At 30.8% G+C, this 20,173-nt stretch overlaps 1 protein-coding gene and 1 long non-coding RNA gene across 3 annotated transcripts; both read left to right on the top strand.

The window, feature by feature from the left end:
* The first annotated feature begins 785 nt into the window (after positions 1–785).
* On the top strand, positions 786–6,800 carry LOC103489645 (peptidyl-prolyl cis-trans isomerase CYP59). Of its 2 annotated transcripts, XM_008448900.3 has the most exons (14): positions 786–1,072; positions 1,389–1,493; positions 1,708–1,825; positions 1,959–2,009; positions 2,738–2,829; positions 3,150–3,249; positions 3,959–4,081; positions 4,179–4,256; positions 4,344–4,390; positions 4,466–4,521; positions 5,198–5,238; positions 5,361–5,466; positions 5,615–5,729; positions 5,807–6,800. In XM_008448900.3, exons 1-14 carry the CDS (start codon positions 975–977, stop codon positions 6,504–6,506), a joined length of 1,830 nt encoding a protein of 609 aa, XP_008447122.1. In that variant the 5' UTR covers positions 786–974; the 3' UTR covers positions 6,507–6,800. The 2 variants fall into 2 exon arrangements, with proteins under 2 accessions (XP_008447122.1, XP_050947027.1); XM_051091070.1 differs by lacking the exon at positions 786–1,072 and having other exon boundaries at positions 1,727–1,825.
* Positions 6,801–10,975: 4,175 nt separating this feature from the next.
* LOC127149865 (uncharacterized) lies at positions 10,976–12,162 on the top strand. The gene is made up of 3 exons (XR_007821684.1): positions 10,976–11,232; positions 11,542–11,817; positions 11,957–12,162. It is a non-coding gene; the product is annotated as an uncharacterized LOC127149865 (long non-coding RNA).
* Positions 12,163–20,173: the final 8,011 nt, after the last annotated feature.

Raw genomic sequence — 20,173 nt, 5'->3', positions numbered from 1 at the left:
TTCTCTAAACGTTTGAATGCTTGAAGAGCTTGAAAGCTGTGAAGCATTTGAAGGGTTTGATAACGTTCATTCGCGCTTGAGTTGAAGAAAATATGAAACGACTGCCCAGATTCTATTTTGAATTTGGAGTTTTGATGGAGATGAATTTCGGCTTTTGGGGGAAAATTAGGATTTTGATAGGTTTTAATTGATTTGATTTTGTTGATAGGCAAAAGATTAAGAAATAGATGAATTTTGGGAGTTTGAATCAATTATGGGGTATTTGTGGTTTGTGGAATAATTTTATTTGGGATGTTAGTTTATTCACTAGATTACGAGCATTAAAGATATAGTTTCAGCAGTTTTTTTCCATATTGTTCAATTTTACTATTTTATCGATTTAAATTAATGGTGTGTTTGAATTATATTTTAAAGTGTTTGATTTAAAAGATAAACTATTTTGAAAAAAATCAGAGTGCTTGGAAGTTACTTAAAATAGTTTTTTAAGTGTATTTTAAACATTTTCACAAAAATGAGTTTGATTTATTAAAAAATATTTTTTTCTTCAATGGTAAATTTTGCTTTCGTAAGTCGTGCATGCCTTGATTGAAAAGGGATTCATTGGGTCTGGCCCAAATCAAAACTAGACAAGGGCCCGGAGACTGAAAAATTGGTCCAATAGTCCAAAATCTTGGGCATAGGGCCTAAGACGGGATCAGGCCTCTAAAACGTGGCTTGGAATCATTGGTTTCAAGTGATCCTTGTCGTACATCTTCCCGCATGCGATCTGCTTGAGAATACGGCCTTCTCTCCCTATCGATCCACTTCCTTCTCAGTTGCTCGTGCCGCTGCCGCCGTCTCTATCAGTTTCTCTCTGTGATCTCTCTTTTTTCTCCCATAGCTCCCATATGCAAGGGAAGCCGTTTTCAGTTTGAGCTTTGTACTGGGAGCATCAACCGTAATTTGCGGACACAGATAGACAGAAACCGGAAGCCATGTCCGTACTGATTGTAACCAGTCTGGGGGACATTGTGATCGACCTACACACCGATATGTGCCCCTTGACTTCCAAGAATTTCCTGAAGCTCTGCAAGTGAGTTAGTTCTTTGATTTTCTTTGTTCTATCCGTTACTTTTTCAACCTGGATAGTTGTTCAGATTATTCGTTCTGTTTGTTTTTCTAATTCTCTCTTTTCTCCACCTTCATCATTGAATAGAAATAGTTTTTTTTTTTTTTTTTATTCGGGCACTGAAAATTTCTATTTGCTCAGGTGAAGTGTTCATTTTCGTATTATAAGATGTACTTAGTTACCCTGGCCAACTAGTTTACTTGATGATATGAAGAATTCAACTTGATAGTTTCCATGTCGGCTTTCTTATCCTATATTGTTTTCACCTGGATTGTTGCAGAATTAAGTATTACAATGGGTGTCTGTTTCATACAATACAGAAGGACTTTACTGCTCAGACTGGTGACCCCACTGGCACGGGGACTGGTGGCGACTCAATCTATAAGTGAGTGCTTTCTAATCCCAAGATACGCTGAATTTGAATTTTATTTTGAAACTTATCTTGTTTAGTTTTTGATTGCATTGCTTGTTGGCTGCGTTAGATTTGGAATGATCAATTTTGAACTTGAAGGCATCTTATGCTTATCATGTCGTGATGTATTTCTTTCATGTTTTTTGACCGTATCATATGATCTTCCTTCTTGACCTTTAAACTTTAGATTTCTCTATGGGGACCAGGCTCGATTTTTCAGTGATGAAATTCGTCTTGATTTAAAGCATTCTAAGACCGGCACTGTTGCAATGGCCAGTGCTGGGGAAAATCTTAATGCTTCTCAGGTACTATTGATATGTGATTTTGTTTCCCCTATTATTAAGTTTTCTTTTGTCTATACTCGGTTTTCTGAATTGACTTGCTTACACGAACTACATTAACAATAAAGATGACACTCATGTGCTCTTTTGTTTTCAGTTTTATTTTACCTTGCGTGATGATCTCGAGTACCTTGATGGCAAGCACACTGTAAGTCTCCTGTCATACTAACCTATGCTCTCTCCTTCTCGCATTGCTTGGATGTGGCTTTCAGCTCTCTCATATCTTATATGCCTCCTTAGTATCCAAGATACAAACCATAAAAAAAGGAAGACAATGTTCAATATTTCGTAAAAAAAAAGGAATGTAATGATAAACAGATCCTTGGATAACATGTTTAATTGTTTCATACTGTGATTTCTGCTAGTCCTTATCTTTGTGACAGTATAATTGCCCTGCACAATGCATTCTTAGACCTTATGGAAGTTAAGGGGATATAGGGTGTAGTAGTAAGAGCTTATTTTTCAGAATGTGCCTTTTGAAGCCAAAGGAAAAAATGCCATTTAAGCTATTTAGTGGGAGGTTTACTATATATAAGGAATAGAAGATTTTCCTTAGATTCTTAAAGGATCTTCGCATCTTTGGTATAAGTCTTGTTATAAAAAGTTTCATAGTTTTATCAAAAAAAAAAAAAAAAAAAAAAATCAGTTTCATAGTTACTTTCATTCTTATGTTCATGATAGCTTATTTTGGTAAAATGTAAGTTTTGTAATAAATAATAGGAACTTATTGATTTAAATTTCAATTTGGTGAGTTAGGTTTCTTCAATTAAGTACTGGTTTGTGGTAATTTGGTTATTGACCAAGCTAATTGCATTTATTCTGATGGTAAAAGTAGCTGTTGCTTTTATGTTACTAAAGAATTCTCCAAAATTACAGGTCTTTGGAGAGGTTGCTGAAGGACTAGACACCTTGACTAGGATTAATGAAGCCTATGCAGATGAGAAGGGCAGGCCATACAAAAATATTCGGTATGTTTCAGAAAACAAATATTTCCACTAATGTTTGAGAAATACAAAAAAGGATTTGCTAGGCATCTAAAGGAAAAAATAGAAAACCAAAAATTACTCTCATGGCATGTGGCATTGAAGGATCAATATTTCGGAAGGAATTTGAAAGTGTACACCAACTGGAGATCAAATTTTAATATTATTCCATGAATTGGGATTCTTTTTGCCAGTTTAGTTTAATGACATTTTGTGTCTTGTATTCCCCATAGTGATTGCAAATTTATTGTTATATTTTTCTCTCAAATATTTTGTTTCCTAAAAAATTGTGTCAATTTGATCAGAATCAAGCATACTTATATCCTGGATGATCCATTTGATGATCCGCCACAGTTAGCTGAGCTCATTCCAGATTCTTCTCCTGATGGGAAACCAAAAGATGAGGTAGGTACTATTTGCTGTAATCTATATTCTAGTGGAGGTCTAATGACACTGAGATTCTAGTGTTTGACTTAGCTGATCTCTAAGTTTTCAAGTTTATTTAGATAAGTAATTTATTTTTCTTCCCATCAAACATCTATTATTCTTTCAATGTTTCAAATCCTATCTGAAGTATGGGATCTTGAGAGTTGTTCTTATGGGACATATATATTTTGGGTTAAATTGACAACTTTAATTACGTGAAAATTTGGGAGAATTGTTTTCTAGAGCAGGTTTTTGTAAGGCTTCTCCCCTGCAATCTAAATTGTTACTGAAAGGAAACTCTGCCCTAAAGCAATACAACCCTTCTCACTCTCAAGGACTTTCATACTCAAAAAACATGAAAATGATTTTTTTATTTTACACACACAAATGCACTCAGAAACCATTTCATTAATTTGTTGAATTGTATACAAAAATCCTATTGAAAGTAATTAAAAACAAACTTCCACCGAGTAATCAGAATAGACAAGTTGTACTTGCAAAGGGGGCGCTAATATACTCCAGACAAAGCTAAAAGAAGTAGACTCAATAAAGGTTGAAGAATTTTTTTTTTTTTTTTTCTAGAAAGCTGTTATCATTCTGTATTTTCATCTGGTTACTGAGTTTAAACCTAACGAACTTTCCTTTGTAAGTAGGTCCTAATTTCATATATTCCATCTGTTGTGTGAAGGTTGTTGATGAGGTGCGACTAGAAGATGATTGGGTGCCACTGGATGAGCAATTAGGTCCAGAAGAACTTGAGGAGGTTTTTCGAGCAAAGGAAGCTCACTCCAGAGCTGTCGTGCTTGAAACTGTAAGCTTCGTTTCACCTCTAGTTCGGAATTTAAGCTTCATCCTTAACATTTATCTACTTGTTTTTATACCCTTTATGTCCAAAATTTTCTGGACAGATCGGAGATATTCCTGATGCTGAGATAAAGCCTCCTGATAACGTGTTATTTGTTTGTAAACTGAATCCAGTCACAGAAGTGAGTTTGTACTTCTCTCATTGATTTAACTGTGATTTATATGTAAATAGATTTAACTTTTAAGTATATGAATGATTGAGAATGCAGGATGAGGACTTGCATACAATCTTCTCTCGTTTTGGCACTGTATTATCGTAAGTTGTCAATAAGTACCAATAAGTTTTTGGATATTTACATCTTGTGTTTTTAATAAATCATATGGTTTCAAGGGCTGAAGTCATCCGTGATTACAAGACTGGAGATAGTTTATGCTATGCCTTCATAGGTGGGTTGAAACTTATGCTTTTCATGGTATAACGGATAACCTAATATTTTTATAGTTCTTTTTTATAATTTAAGATCCATTAGAATAGATCACTAAGGGATGGAAAAATAAAATAAGATTTGGGCCTCATAAAAAAGGTTAGTTATTGTTTTTGGGAATTGCACCAATCTTCCAGCTAAAGCTTGCATGGAGTAGTGCTTTTAAATCTTAACCATCCAGGTGTAGATATGATGTTGGAAATGTTAATAAACTGATCAGATGCTCCTTTATTTGCAAGTTTCTTATTGTATTCTTTTTATAAGAAACTGATAATATGATGATCAAAGAGGCATGTAGGGAAGAGTTTTTAATTGATTTTTCTTCGAGTGTTTTATGATGTAGGTTTATTTATGCATTATAATGGTTGTGGATCATATTCAATTATCATTATTGAGACCAAATTGTTCCATTTCTCTTGGTCTTTTTAGTAACTTTTCCTTTCATTGACAATAAAATGCCCAACTTGTCTAAGATGTTTAAGTTTATGCCCATAATTCTTAATCCATCTTATTTTGCTCTAATTACCATAGTCTATGAAGATCAGGCTGTACAAACTTTATTTCCCTTGTTTTGGTGTTTAATTCTTAATCCTAAACTAAAATTTTTTGCTAATTCAATCTTATTTTGTCATGGACAGAGTTTGAGACCAAAGAGGCATGTGAACAAGCATATTTTAAGGTCTGTTGGAAAGAAAAACGTGTTCCCCATTGGCCTACCCATTGTCAAAATGTTGTGTTTTTTTATCTTATTCTTGTAGAGCATCTGATCTTGGATTCTCTGTATTTGTTCGTTTATGGAAGATGGACAATGCTCTGATTGATGATAGAAGGATACATGTGGATTTCAGTCAAAGTGTTGCAAAACTTTGGTCCCAATACCGACGCAAAGATTACACAGCAGATAAAGGTGAGACATTACAATATTAATTATTCAATGAAGTAACTGGTTGGTTTCTGTTAGAGTAAATATTGTTTTTAAATCTTTTGTGTGGTTTGATATTTATCTTCGTTTTTTCTTTTCTTTGTATTTGTAACCATATAATTTATGGGCGTAGGTAGAGGTTGCTTTAAATGTGGCGCTCCTGACCATATGGCTAGGGATTGCACCGGCGGTTCTACAAAGTTCATCTTGAAGGATGATAACGTACAGCATGGTGGAGATGAATCAAGGTTTGTGAAGTTGCAATCAGTTTACCCCCCCCCCCCCCCCCCCCCCCTCTCTCATGACACCTGAATTATTGTTGTAGGTATGACTTTGTTTTTGATGAGGACAATGGAAATAACCAGAGGAAAGAAAGGAGACGTCGAGATCATGATCATGATAGGCATGTTGAGATGCCAAATGCTAGGAACCAAAGCCCCACTGGGCGTGAGCGATATGGAGAAAAGAAGGGTGCAAGTGATAGGAATGAGTCAAATGACAGAAATAGATTCAGAGGGAGAGAGATGCATCGAGAAAATAAGGACAGACAATCCCGTGGAGACAGAGATGATTTTGAAGACCGAAGGGACCATGAAAGACAAAGAAAGAGACAGAATGAGAGAGATGACCACAAGAAAAAGGAGTTGGATTATAAAAAAATATCTTTGAATGATCATGACGCATATGGCAACCGGGATTATGAGGCTAATAGAAACAGAAGTGGAAGGGAATATAGTGACAGGTCAGAGAAGAGGAAGGATGAGGAGTTTTATGGCAGAAGGCATGCAGATAAGAGTAGCCATGAAGAAAAAAGGCAAGATATTCGAGAATATAGGAAGGATGAACGAGGTTATGGAAAAAGAAATTTCGACAGTGAAAAAGCTGAGATGAAAGATGGGCCACATTATAAAAAAAGATATACAGATGATGACGGTTACAAGGACAGGAGAGATGATGGTTACAAGGAAAGGAGAGAAGAGCGAGAACCCAGAAGACGAAGCAGGGAAGAGTACAAGGAAAGGTAAGGAATGAGGTTGGTGCAGATGACAATTAAACAAACTATCTCCTGTAGATAGAATGTCGCAAGGGCTGATGAAGGCACTTCATGATGATTGTCTATGGTAAAATGCCTCTTGAAAATTTAAAAAGAAACAAAAGAAAAAAGGTCTGTAAACACAATTTCCGCGTTTCAACCTTTGTAAGTAGGTCGCTTTTGCAAAGCATTATTTAGTAATGATATTTGACCATTTGTTCGTAATCGTATATTCCATTTTCTTAATGCATTCTTCAGTAATGATATATGACAGTTCCTTTTTGTATGATCTTGTAGATTCATTTGAAGTTTGAAGCAAAGAATGCTATTTTGCTATGATCAAAGGCAAATTTGATCCAATTTCTTTTTTAGTGAGATTGATGCCCTTGAATCCTTGATTATTAAAAGTGAGGAAGTCAAAGTAAGTGGGATGTTAAATGAAGGACCAAGTTAACTTACAATTAAGACATAAAGGAGATATAGGTGGTGGTGTAGGGAGATGCTATAAAACGTCTAAATTAATAGACAAATCAATAGAAGTTCCAAATCATAAAGTCAAAACTTTGAACCTCACCTCTAGAGGGGGCTTTAGAAAAACACAACCATAAACATTCAGGCTAGACCTAGAATTCATAATTAGGCAATTTCGAACAAATATTAAATATATGAAAAAGGTTGGGAAATTGCCAAATGCGGCATTAAAGAGTTTTGGGATCATCAAATTTTAAAAAGAGAAGTGTGGGAACAAATGAGCATATGGGAAATATACGAATTAACCTTCAGTTGAAAAGGGATGCCTTAAGAGATTGAAACCCATGACACCGTCTACTCCACCTTGGTGACCTCTCGCATGCAGACTCCATGGCGATGACTTGGACGCAGCGAGGAGTTCCATTTTGACGACTTGGAGAGCGACAAGAATTTCATAAATTTAAATAAATATTTTATATTATATTCTCATTATTTTCTAGAGTTTTGGCTGCAATATTGTGTTATGATAATCCTAGGATAAGACTAGTGTGTTATGATAATCCTATGATAAAAATATTGTCAAGAGGATTATAAGAGTAGTTTTATGGTTTTTTTAATGTATATTCAACAAACAAATTTCATATATTTATTTTAATAAATCATATTAGGAAGTAATTTCAACTCTAAAAAAAATTATGTTTTTTTAAATCTTCTGGGTAGTTTTCTTGTGCTCAACAAAATCAGGGTCTCATTGATAGTTTTCTGTTTTTCACTTTTTTAAAAAATTATTTTCATACAATTTTTTATAATATTTTTTAAATTTAATGCTTCTTTTTCCCAAACTTTCAACTCCAATTTTAGTTAAATTCTAATACTAAAAATAAAAGCAACCCTTTGATTTTTTTTTTCTTTTTGGTAGTTTCTCAAATTTTGATTTAGTAAAACATTAGTAAAAAAGTAATAACAAATTATTAAAGCCTGTGTATGCAAATAATATTTATCAACTTAATTTTAATTTTAAAAGATAAAAAAAAAATCTTGGTGTGGTTAATCATTTTGTTAATTTTAAAATTAAGTCATGTTTCTTACTATAAGAATGAAATTAATAACCGAAATTTTAAAATAATAATAACAATTTTTAAAAACTATATTTTTCTTCAAATTTCAACTTAATTTTAAAAAATATTTATAAAATAGGTAACTAGTTAATAAAAGATGTTTGTAAGCTAAATTTTTATAAAAGAAACACAAATAAAAACCAAATGATTATTTATATGAAAGGTCTAAATCTTTTTACTTTTTATTTTTTTATAAATAATAATCTTATAAAATTAATTTTCATTAAATTTCTTTTTTTAAAATTTTACTGTCTACCCTCTATTAATCTTTTAAAATACAATACTGAGTTAAAAAACTAAAAATAAAGTTAAAATTTTAATATTTTCTAATAAAGAAAAATAAAATTGTATATATTTTTTTAACCTTTACAAAATTTCATTAATATAAAAATAATAAAATTGTGAAAATTTAGAAGTAAAAATAAAGAGTATCATGAAGAGGGTTATGGAAGGAAGTTATGTGGGATTATGGGGGTTGAAAATGGTAAGGGGATTACATCCCCTAAACAAGGAGTGAGCTTACTCCTAATCCCTTCTAAATCCTCTCCCAAACATGGTCTGGAACTTGTTTGGCCCTCCAAACATGTTCTGGAACTTGTTTGACCTAAGGGGTTGAACTACAATGGAGTGGGCTACATTTGGCCCGCTGTATAACAAAAATAAAAAAATTAGGGTTGTTCTAAAAGAAATTGGTGGAAATAGCAAATATGAGAATAGAAAATAGAAAAATAGCAAACTGTTATTTATTTATTTATGCCAAAACTAACTGCCATAAATATTTTCCCACTTTTTTTTTTCTCGAAATTACTCATCCATGGATGAAAATTGTCTATATACAAATACAGTGTATTTGTTGAAGTCAAAAAATCAAACAAAATATCACATATCATGAATACAATATATTTGTAAATACACCCACTTATAATAATTATTAACTAATCAAAAAATTATTATATTGTTTCAGAGATCCCTAAACATATTCAATTGGTTTCAATATCCTCTAATTATCCCTATAAAAATCAATAAATTAATGAAAAATAACTTCAAATATTCATTTTTTTATTTTTCAAATTATAGATTCAAAATTATATAATGCAATAATTAATTATTAGGATAAAAATTAAGAAATTAACGAAAAAGAATTTCAAATATTCAATTTTTTTCTTTTTGGAATTATACATTCAAAATTGAATCTCTCCTTAAAATCATGTCAAAGATAATGCAATAATTAATTATTATGATAAATATTAGAAATTAACGAAAAGTAATTTATAAGATTCAATTTTTTACGCACGTAGATACCAATCCTTCCCTAAAATCATGATAAATATAATACAAATAATTATCTTTGGTAAATTAGTTAAGTTTAAATTCAAAATCCAACCCCCCTAAAATCATGTCAAATACAATGCAAATATTAATTATCTAGTATAAAAATGAATTAAGGGAAACTAAATTAAAAGATTCGATGGGAAGCAACGCGTGGAAAACAATATTCACAATCAACCGGAACGAATGAAAGAACGCATATGGCCGCAAAAACGAAAAATTTGAGGAAAGAACGGAGGAAAGGATATTGTTAAGAGAAAACAACGGAGGAAAGAACCAACATCATTTGTTGTTTTCTAAATTATTTACCAAAAAAACATATATAATAAATTAAATTTACATTCTCTCATTTTAACATTTTTATTTTCTAAATTATTTATAAAAAATCATTAATTTTACCTTCCTAAGATTAGATTCATAAGATTATGTCATATACATCTTCCTTCGTCCTAGTCTACCATATCTTCTTAATACCCGACCGCTACATCAAACTAAAATGTGAGGGCTACATAAAAAAGAAAAACAAATACTCATTATTGAACTCATGTAGTCCGTATAATATATGAAACAATAATTTAATTTAATATACATTCCTCTTATATAGAATCTACGAGGGCTATGATAAAGCTTAGAGAGGATGTGAAATTGCTTTGAATTCCATTAGGGATACTCCGGAGGACTCATATGCCATGTTGTCTACATTTTCGGATGCATTGATCCGAAACAACCTAGGTATAAAAACTACAAATACTTTGTATTTTAACAAATAACACACGATCAATCTAGAAATACACTGTAATTCTAAATTATTTTATTTGACTGTTCTTAGGTACATATACGGCTGAAAAATCAAATGATGAAGGTCGATTTAAATTCTATTTCATGGCACTGGCTGCTTCAATTGAAAACGAAACAAATAACTCACCGAAGGTTGAAGAACGAACAGAAGGGTGAAAACGAAACAAACGGTTGAATACAAACGAACTAAGGCCGGTGGAAAGAGATCTTAAAAGGGAATGGTGGAAAGCAATCTTAAGTGGAGAGCAATCTTAAAAGGGTCGGTGGAAAGCAATCCTAAAAGTCACTGCAACATGAGAGAACAGAGATGGCTGCGCGTAACTTAAGTGACGGTGGAAAGCGTTTCAAAAAGGAAGGGAGAAAGCGATCTTATTTTTCGAAGGAAAAGAGAAGGTTCAAAAAATTCTAGGATTTTCTTGGAGAAGTGAAGTGGTTGCATGTAGAAGATGTGATGTTTTCCAAAAGATGATTTTTTTTTTTTGGATTGGAATATTCAAGAGTGTGCATAGTTTATATTAATTATAGGGTATTTGTGGTTTTTGTTATCATTGTATTTAGAAATTGAATTTGTCAATTAGATAGAGGCATTTAAGGCATAGTTGTCCCATTTATTGTTTAAAAATTAACTATTTTGCTATTTTACCAATTAAAAAAAAATACCATTTATCCAAGGTAAACCTTATATTTTACTATTCTTCTTGTCGCCCCTTGTTCTAATCCTTCTCTTATTCATCACTGGCCCCATTTCCTGTTCATCACTCCCCCTCAACCCTTCACTGTTCACCACTCCAGTTTCCTCTCTTTTTTTTTGTTCATCCTTCGTCTTCTCTTCTTCTCTAGCTTTCTCCTCTCTTTCTTTCGCCGTTCGTCTTCTCTTTTCTCCAACTTTCTCCTTTTTTTTCGTCATTCGTCTTCTCGTCTTCTCTTCTTTTTTTTCGTTGTTCATCTTCTCTATGGATTGGAATCTGATGTACTGGCGATTGGTTGGTTTTCCGTTGTCAGGTTTGCTATATTCTTTCTTTATTTTGTGTTCTAACTTTTCTTTTTACTTCTCTGATGATAACGCATTGGTTGGTGTGGTTTTCAATCTCTTAATAATGTTGTTGATTTTTCTCTTTCTCCTTATATTCGTTGGTGGAACTTTGATGGAAAAGTTTAAATTGGGGTGGAGATCAAGAATGGGGTGGAGATCGGGGATTTTGTTTTTAGTTAGAAGCGGAATGTTATTTTTTTTTCTTTTTTGGAATGGGGATTGTAAAATGTTTCCACTTGGTTGATGTAGTTTCTCTATGCTTTCTATTTTGTTTCCAGGAATTGGGAATTGGAAATGCGTGTATTGTTGTTATCATTGATGCCAAGTGCGACTTCGTTATCAGCAAGTTGTTTGGTGCTTGAATCTCTCGTATTTTGGGCGTTAATGGATTGAAGAATCAGGTTTTGGATGCAATATTAAAGACATTGCCATCTGGGTTTATGATTTTGTTATTATTGACATCTGTTTCTGCTGGCGACAACAGATTTTCAAGATGTAATTGTGATGGTGAGGATAGTTTATGGAGCATTGACAGCATTATGGAGTGTCCGCATGTGAGTGATTTTTTTATTATCGTGGTCTACTTCTCTATTTCGTTAGTTGGTCCAATGTACCCTTCAAATGTTTTCTTATTGCCCTGGTTACGTGTGCTACTACTACCACTCCATCACACTCATTCCTTTGCTTCTCAAGGTGAACGTGAGTTTTTGTTGAAGAAGAAGACATGGAATCTAGGAAGAGAAGTTGGCATGATACTGAAGCAGAAAGAAGTTAGCTTACACGTTCGGATGCTTACGAAAGTTGAAGAAAATTTCAAAATATATGGTATAAAGATAGAAGTAGGAGTTAATAGAACCAAGTTAATAATAATAATAATAATAATAAAAAGAATTATTGTAGATGGTATAACTGTTGTAAAATTTCATATTCATATAGATATGAAATTTGACTATATTTTGTAAATACTTATTTTTATTTTGATATATTTAGAAACGACCCTATAAAAAAATATTATAAATAAAGTTAGATGATGGTGACAATAATTGATACGAAAATAAACAAAAATCATTGTATAATAAAGAAAAAGTAATCATCCTAGAATGATTCATTTAACATGGACTTCTAATAAGGTAGAAAATAAATATTTAGAAATTTTCTATAAAATGAAATAATTTAGAGAGTAGGTAAAGAAAAGAAAAGGCTCAACTCATATGTTTGTTTTTTCAGAAGACAATCTTACCTTGTTAATTCTTTCTATTTAAAAAATGGCATGTGATCTTTAGAGAGTAAAGATTGCATAAAAAAAAAATGGAAAATAACACTTCTTATTTAGAATAATCAGAGGGTTATCAAATGATTAAAGACTATCTACTTTTAAATTTATTCTATTATCATAATTTTTTTTCTATTTCTGTGAATGACCCTAAAAAATTGAGATACTTAAAATAGAAGTTACAAACTTTTCTTCTAGATAAAGACGAACTTATTTATGAAATTCAATGGCTCCAAATTATCTTCGACGGATATGAAAGATCTAATAACAAAAATTGATACAGGACAATGTAAAATTCCATGATTAAAAAATATCTTCTAAGATACTTTTTGAATTAAAATTTTTGTTGGAAGGATTATTGATTATGTGATTTTTTTTCTTCAAATTTATGAAATGAACATCTTAATTAATAAGATTTAATAAAATCAGTTTAAGAAAAATAAAAATTTGTATTTCATGTACCATATATATGCATGACAAAAAAGAGTAGTGAAAAATACAGATCCCAAACATAAACTATTATAATCGTCAAACTATATTATAAGTCACTAAACGTTTTCTAAAAAATTGAAAAAAAAGTTATTTCGAAGACTTTTAAATTAGTTGGCATTTGCGGTCCCTCTCCATACATGATCTATATTATATATAAGTTTATGTCATCGTCTGAGATTTAATTTCATACAAACTTGGTAGCACTTTGATGAATGGTTGAATTATCACATCCAAGTTGTTGAATTGAGCTTTCTCCCGTCGACCATCTGATAGATTGCATTAAATGCATCCTCTCCATTTTAAAACTAAAAATGTTCATCTGTATTTGTTTTCAACTGGGTGGCCTTTCCCACTTTAAAAATAATAAAGCAACCACAAACAAAAAAAAAAAAAAAAAAAAAAAAAGACTTGATCTAACCAACATTCAACTATACTAATAATCAATATATTTAACAAAATAAACCACCGTAAGTATATATATGCTTGATTATTAGAATTCATGAGTACAGTAAATCAATTTAAGTCAACCAATCAGAAAACATTAAAGTAAAAAAATCAGTGTAGTATTTGTGATGCATGAACCTTTTTGTTTTGATTTCTTACAATTTGGATAATAATAATAAAATAAAAAATGGCAGTAGAGATTTTACTTCCTTGTGATGATGTATTATGGAGGAAATTATAAGATTATCTGGCTCATCCATTGTTTAGCTATAAAAAAAAAAAAAAAAAAAAAACCAACTAAACAATAATGTGAGGCCTATAATTGGAATGAGTACCTATTTTTTATCATATTATGGCCGTTAATATTAGCCAATTTAATTTTATCATTTTAGGAAATTACTTGAACCAAGAAGTTTTGTATTAATTTAAGTTAGTTGTGATTATTATTTCCTGTATATACATAGAGAATTCTAATTCCATGCACTCAAATAAATAGTTAGATTTTGGTGACTGAAAACTGAAAAGATTAATTCCCCAGCTACTTTGTGTTATCTTAAAAGCATACAGTATAAAATAACATAAATCAAATACTCAAATCACATTAATTATTACTGGGGATATATCCATAAAAGAAATTTAAAAAAGAAAAAGATCAAGGAAAAGAGAAGAAGATATTCTGATGTATATAAAAGTTGTTGGCCAAAATACGTACTCATGAACGACAAGTCTCCAACACGAGAGTTAAGATATAATATATAAATTAAGAAAAATACGTGGAGTGGTCTCATTTAACACCAAAATTCACCAACAACCAACTGCTTCCTACATTACATTCAGCTGTCAACAAAGAAATAATAACTCCATACTCAATTAATTAATAATCCCTCTCTCTTAACTTTTTGGCTTTACCGTTGCCATATTACGCAAATATATAATATGGTAACGTATTCATATTGTTTGTGTGGCACTTTTAACATTACCGTCTCTCTTTCTTCTTCATTCTTCTTCTTATTTAACCAAGTCAAAAGGAAAGAAAGAAGAGGGAATTATTTTGGCGATGCAATTGCTGTCATTGGCTGCGTATTACATATTTTTCAATGCTTCAAAGGTTTTTTATTTGGTTTTTTTGGTTGTTCTTGTACTGATTAATCTCACCATATTTGCCCAAAATATGAGAGATTTCGTTATATGCAAGGATGACTTTCTAAATTCTCTACTTTTCCACTTTGAACTTCCTCCCACTCACCAATCTCTTCACCACTACAACTTTTCTGTTTGTTACCTTCAATTCTTGTAAACGGCCTTCTTTACCACTTTCTTTCTCTCTACTTTTACTTTCATATGTATTAATATTGTGTATACTATAATTAACTATTTACATAAAGACAAATATGAGTAATGTAAAGTTTTTTTTTTCTTTTCTCTATTGTTTTTCTTAATTAAATATGTGGATAATTGCAAAGGATAGTTAATTACAAGTTTTTTTTTTTTTTTTTTTTTACAATTAAATTAGTTTAAACATGAATTTAGCTTAACTTAGTGATGATTGATACGTTAGAAGTTAAGATTTTGATCTTCCATTTTATAACTATTTTATAAAAAGAAAAACGTCTAAACAAGTATATTACAATTTTTACGTTTATTGATGGTTAGAAAAATATCCAACTACTATCAACATCAAGCAACGTGTAAGTCTTAAGTCAATTTTATTTGTTACTTTTAGATTGGAATATGGTGGTCCAAATGCTTTTGTGTTTTAGACATTTATTAAGTAATGACTTGCCATCAGATCTCTCTAGACTGGATTGGAGAGCTGCTATTTTGAAGAAACTGAAATAAATAACTAAAAAGAATAGAAAAACAAATTTTGGTGTATATGTTGGTCTGGGAATATAACGATATGTAAGAATTAAATATACTAACCAACTAACTACACATTAATATATAACTAAATACCGTAACTACAATACATACTATATATTGAACCTTGAGATAATAAAATGCTTGCATATAATAAAAGCAGAAAGAGCATAGAAAGCAGTTAGAAACTAACTACAATATTTAACAAAGCAATGGTTAAAGTAACAATAAGAGAAACTGTTTCTTACGATAATAATGTCCAAAGTAAGCAAAGACTATAAACTGAATAACCACAAACTTATATAAAAACCTTTATATCTTGTAGAAGGATATAACAACTAATCGAGACACGCTTTTAATGAGCATTATTTTAATGGAATAACTCTATTTTATTATATTGTTGATCAAATATACAAAGAGTAATTAATACATGTTTATATATACACAAATTGTAGAATAAAACAAGAAAAGTCTAAAATCTTAAATTAGCGCCTTATATTAAGGATACTCACAAAATGCAAATATAGTAACACCCTCCCTCAAATTCAAAGATGATAAAATAGCAACCAACTTGAGTTTGTGAAGCAACCGAGTGAAACGACTAGGTGACAGTGCATTCGTGAAGATATCTCAGCAAGTTGTTCAATAATGGAGACAGATCTTAAGATGAAAGTGTTGCCTTAGAGATGATGACAAATGAGGTGAATTATTTTTAATATGGTTGGTACTTTCCTGAAATACATTTTTTATGTGATTGTACGATAGTCACAATCAAGCATAACCAATGATTGTTGAGGAACACTCAAATCTATAAGGAGATATTAAAGTCAAAGTAACTCAAAGGTCACATCAACAAGAGCATAATATTTAAATTCAGTGCTAAAACATGAAATAACAGTATATTTCCTACTTTGCCAAAAAATAAGAGAATCTCTCCAAGTAGAAGCACTAGCCTGTGGTGGACATGTCGATTAGTGGGATTACCAACCTGATCAACATCTAAGTAGCCAAATAACATTAAGGATGATTGCGAACAAAGATGAAGTACATGACCAAGAGTGTCTTGACATATGTAGGACTAATGCGAAAAACTACTATAAAATGTATAGATGGAAGGGATGGGAGTTTCTACGTAGAGGAAGAAAACATAGAGATCAAAACTCAATTTTTACTTAGGATTCTGAAATACTCATACATCGGTAAAATTTAAAAAGAATTTAGTTCAAAATTCTAGGCTAGCATGCTTTTAGAAACTAAAATTATAGAAAATAAAACCTACTTTCATTGACACAAATCTACCAATCGATTTATTGGGAGTCATATGAATTATATTCTTCAAAATATAAAACGCCATAAAGAAAAGAAGCCTCCCTATATCTTTAAACAATTTTGAGATTTGGTTTGTGGGAAACCAAATCTTCGATTAGGAAAGTTGGAGAACTTTCAAAGAAAAAAATTACAAAACCTTTTCTATATATTTTTGTTTAAAGAAGAAGAAGATAATTGAGACAATGAGAGAAAATGAGATTAGGAGGGATTAAACCAACGTTCTCCAAATAACCCAAGTAATAAAGTTATTTTTATTAACTTAATTTAATATATAATTAAATTCATTTAATTCATATGTTTTTTCAAAATTATAACAAAGCGATAAAATATTTACACTATATAAAACAATTCTATTTACACTATATAAAACAATTCTAAAAACAAAAAAAAGTCTAAAGGCCCACCGTGAAAAATACCAAAGATACTCCATCAACAAAGCGCATAATATATATAATATATTTGGTACACGGTCGTTAATATTTGGCTATTGTTTGGTACATGATCGTTTATATTTGGCTATTATTTGGTACACGATCCTTTAGATTTGGTCGTTTAGATTTAGTTACACGATCCTTTAGATTTAGGTAGCCCAATCTAAATGATTTATTTTTTAAATTCTTTGTACACAATCATTTAGATTTGGGGTTTAGATTTGGCTACCCAAATCTAAACGATCTTTTTTCAAGATTTGATACACGATCATTTAAATTTGGCTAAATTTGGTACACGATCGTTTAGATTGACTAAATGATTTTTTTTTAAGATTCTTTTCATACACGATCGTTTATTTTTTTTTTTGTACACGATCGTTTAGATTTGACTACCCAATCTAAACAATTTTTTTAAGATTCTTTGTAAATGATCGTTTAGATTTAACTATTTTTTTAATATGATCATTTATATTTGGCTACCTAAATCGTCATTTTTTACAGTCTTTTATATTTATTACACGATCTTGAACAATCAAATAAGAAAGTTAAAAAAAAAATATACACGATGAACCAAATAACAGTTTAGAAAAAAAAAGAAGAAGAAGAAAAGGAACATACAAAGATGGAAGAAAAGAAAAAAAAAAGCTTTTATATTTATTACACGATCTTGAACAACCAAATAAGAATGTTTGAAAAAAATAGTACACGATGAATCAAATAACAATTTGGAAAAAAAAAAAAGAAAAAGACGAAGATGGAAGAAAAGAAAAAAAAAAAGAAAAGAAGAAAGACGATGCAACAAACGAATAGGAGAAGAAAAATGGAAAGACAAATCTGAAATATTTAAAAAATGACTAACTTTATGGGATTTGTTATACGAGCCGTAAATATTTTACTGATTTGTTATATTTATGAAAATTTCCCTTTAAATAAATATCTCTTACATGATTTATAGTTTTTTTTTTAACTAAATTAAATTAAATTGATTTTAACTAATCAAAACTATTAATTAATTCTCTAATTAAGTAATTATTAAATTAAATATTCATATTTAAATAAATATTTCTCTCCTAACCTATTGGTTTAATGTATATCACATGCACATTAATTTTAACTTATAGTTTTAATATGAATCTAATTCACATTTAATCAATATTTAAACTTATTCAAATATTTTAATCTCCAATAAATCAATTTTGAATCAAATCCAAATTAAATTTATATTATAAAATTTAATCAAAATATAAACTTTATATTATAATATATCACCATACATTATATTGTTTTCTTAAATAAATTTGAACATTTCAAATTTTGTCTTAGATGGGATCTAATGGGCAACAATATGAAATTAATTGGCTAATTAATTAACCACATTAATCAATATTCGTTAATTGTTTGTACACAACACTAAAGAATCACAACTCTACTCTTCTCACTGTAGATATATTTCTATATCCAAGAATATAGACCAATAACAACAAGTTAGTCCTTCACAAGTGTCACTATAACACCAATTGTATCAAATTGTTGTTTTACCTCTGGGTTACTTCTAAATTCTTAAATACTAGTGTTTTCTTTAATGAACAACTTGTTTATAGTTCAACTAACCAATAAATAGAAACTCCTCTCGTACCATAGAGAAGGTACGACCCTTTGTTCAAGCCTCGAAGACATCATTTACAGGAATAATATCATCCACTTACCCCTAAAGTTGGGAAGGAGTGAATTTCATCTTGTATGATTATATTCCCAGCTCCTCACTCGATCTTGTCCCTAAAATGATAATGTTAAGTCAAAAATCTGACCACTCTTTCTTGTACAAATTAAAGGACAATCACTCCCGAATAGAAGTTCATAATACACTCAGGATTAAGACTAAGTTACCTAGGTCATCCTAAGGAAATAGAAACCTAACTAATTAATGGAGTTACATTTAGTGGTTACTATTTCGTGGTCCGGTTTTATGCAAACTCATTGCCTAGGATACCCTCAATCGTATACCACCTATATGAACGTGTTGGATCATTGTGTTTGTATCAAATACAAAGTGAGTCATGTCTATAGACCCTTTAAGTTGTATCTCGAACATTGATTCCTATATGTCTTTGCATATGGTCAAGACCTATCAAATAGCTTAGGATGTTAGTTTATTGGATTTAGGTTATTAAGACAAAACGAGTAATATAATCAATAACACTTTATTGAAATTATAATAATAACACTTTATTAATAACGATCAACAAATTACATTTACTATCTACGAGTTTTAGGACATAAAACCCAAAAATATGTTGATGATATCCTACTCATTGGGAATGACGTAGGATACTTGATTGACGTCAAGAAATGACTAGCTACACATGAATCATTTGGGTGAAGCACAATATGTTCTTAGGATTCAAATAGTTCAGAACTATAAGAATAAAATGTTAGTTATGTCTCAAGCAATCTAAATTGGTAAGATGTTTAGATATAAGATGCAGAATTCAAAAAATGACCACCTACCCTTCATGCATGAAATTCATTTGTCTAAGGAACAATGTCCTAAGACACCTCAAGATGTTAAGGATATAAGACATATTCCCAATGTATCAACAGTTGGTAGCCTGATGTATATTAAATTATGTAATTGACCTAACATATGTTACACTATAGAGATAGCCAGTGGACATCAGTCCAATCATGGATATGGCCATTGGATCGTCGTTAAGAATATCCTAAAAATTTTTAGAGAATGAGGGACTATATATGCTCGTATATAGAGGTGTGGATTTGATCTTTACAAGATACACTGATTCTGATTTTTAATCTAATAAAGATTCAAAAAAATCTACATCAGGATCAGTGTTGACCCTAAATGAAGGAGCAATAGTCTAGAGAAGCATCAAACAAAGTTGCATTGTTGACTCCACCATGAAAGTTAAATATGTAATTACCTGTAAAGCAACAAAAGAAGCAGTATGGCTTAGGAAGTTCTTAATAGAGCAGGGAGTTATTTCGAGTATGCATCTGCCTATCACTCTATTGTAATGACAGTGGAGCAGTTGCAAATTGAAAAGAACCTTGAAGCCATAAATG

The sequence above is a fragment of the Cucumis melo genome, chromosome 1 (genome assembly GCF_025177605.1).
Source record: "Cucumis melo cultivar AY chromosome 1, USDA_Cmelo_AY_1.0, whole genome shotgun sequence".
NCBI classification, from domain to species: Eukaryota; Viridiplantae; Streptophyta; class Magnoliopsida; order Cucurbitales; family Cucurbitaceae; genus Cucumis; species Cucumis melo.
This window is presented reverse-complemented; position numbering and strand designations above follow the sequence as displayed.

Excerpts from the sequence above, each read along its gene's own strand:
- LOC103489645 (XM_008448900.3), top strand. The coding sequence starts at position 975 with ATGTCCGTACTGATTGTAACCAGTCTGGGGGACATTGTGATCGACCTA. Across the intron at positions 5,467-5,614 it reads AGATTACACAGCAGATAAAG|GTAGAGGTTGCTTTAAATGT; the intron begins GTGAGACATTAC and ends TTATGGGCGTAG. Across the intron at positions 5,730-5,806 it reads CATGGTGGAGATGAATCAAG|GTATGACTTTGTTTTTGATG; the intron begins GTTTGTGAAGTT and ends TTATTGTTGTAG.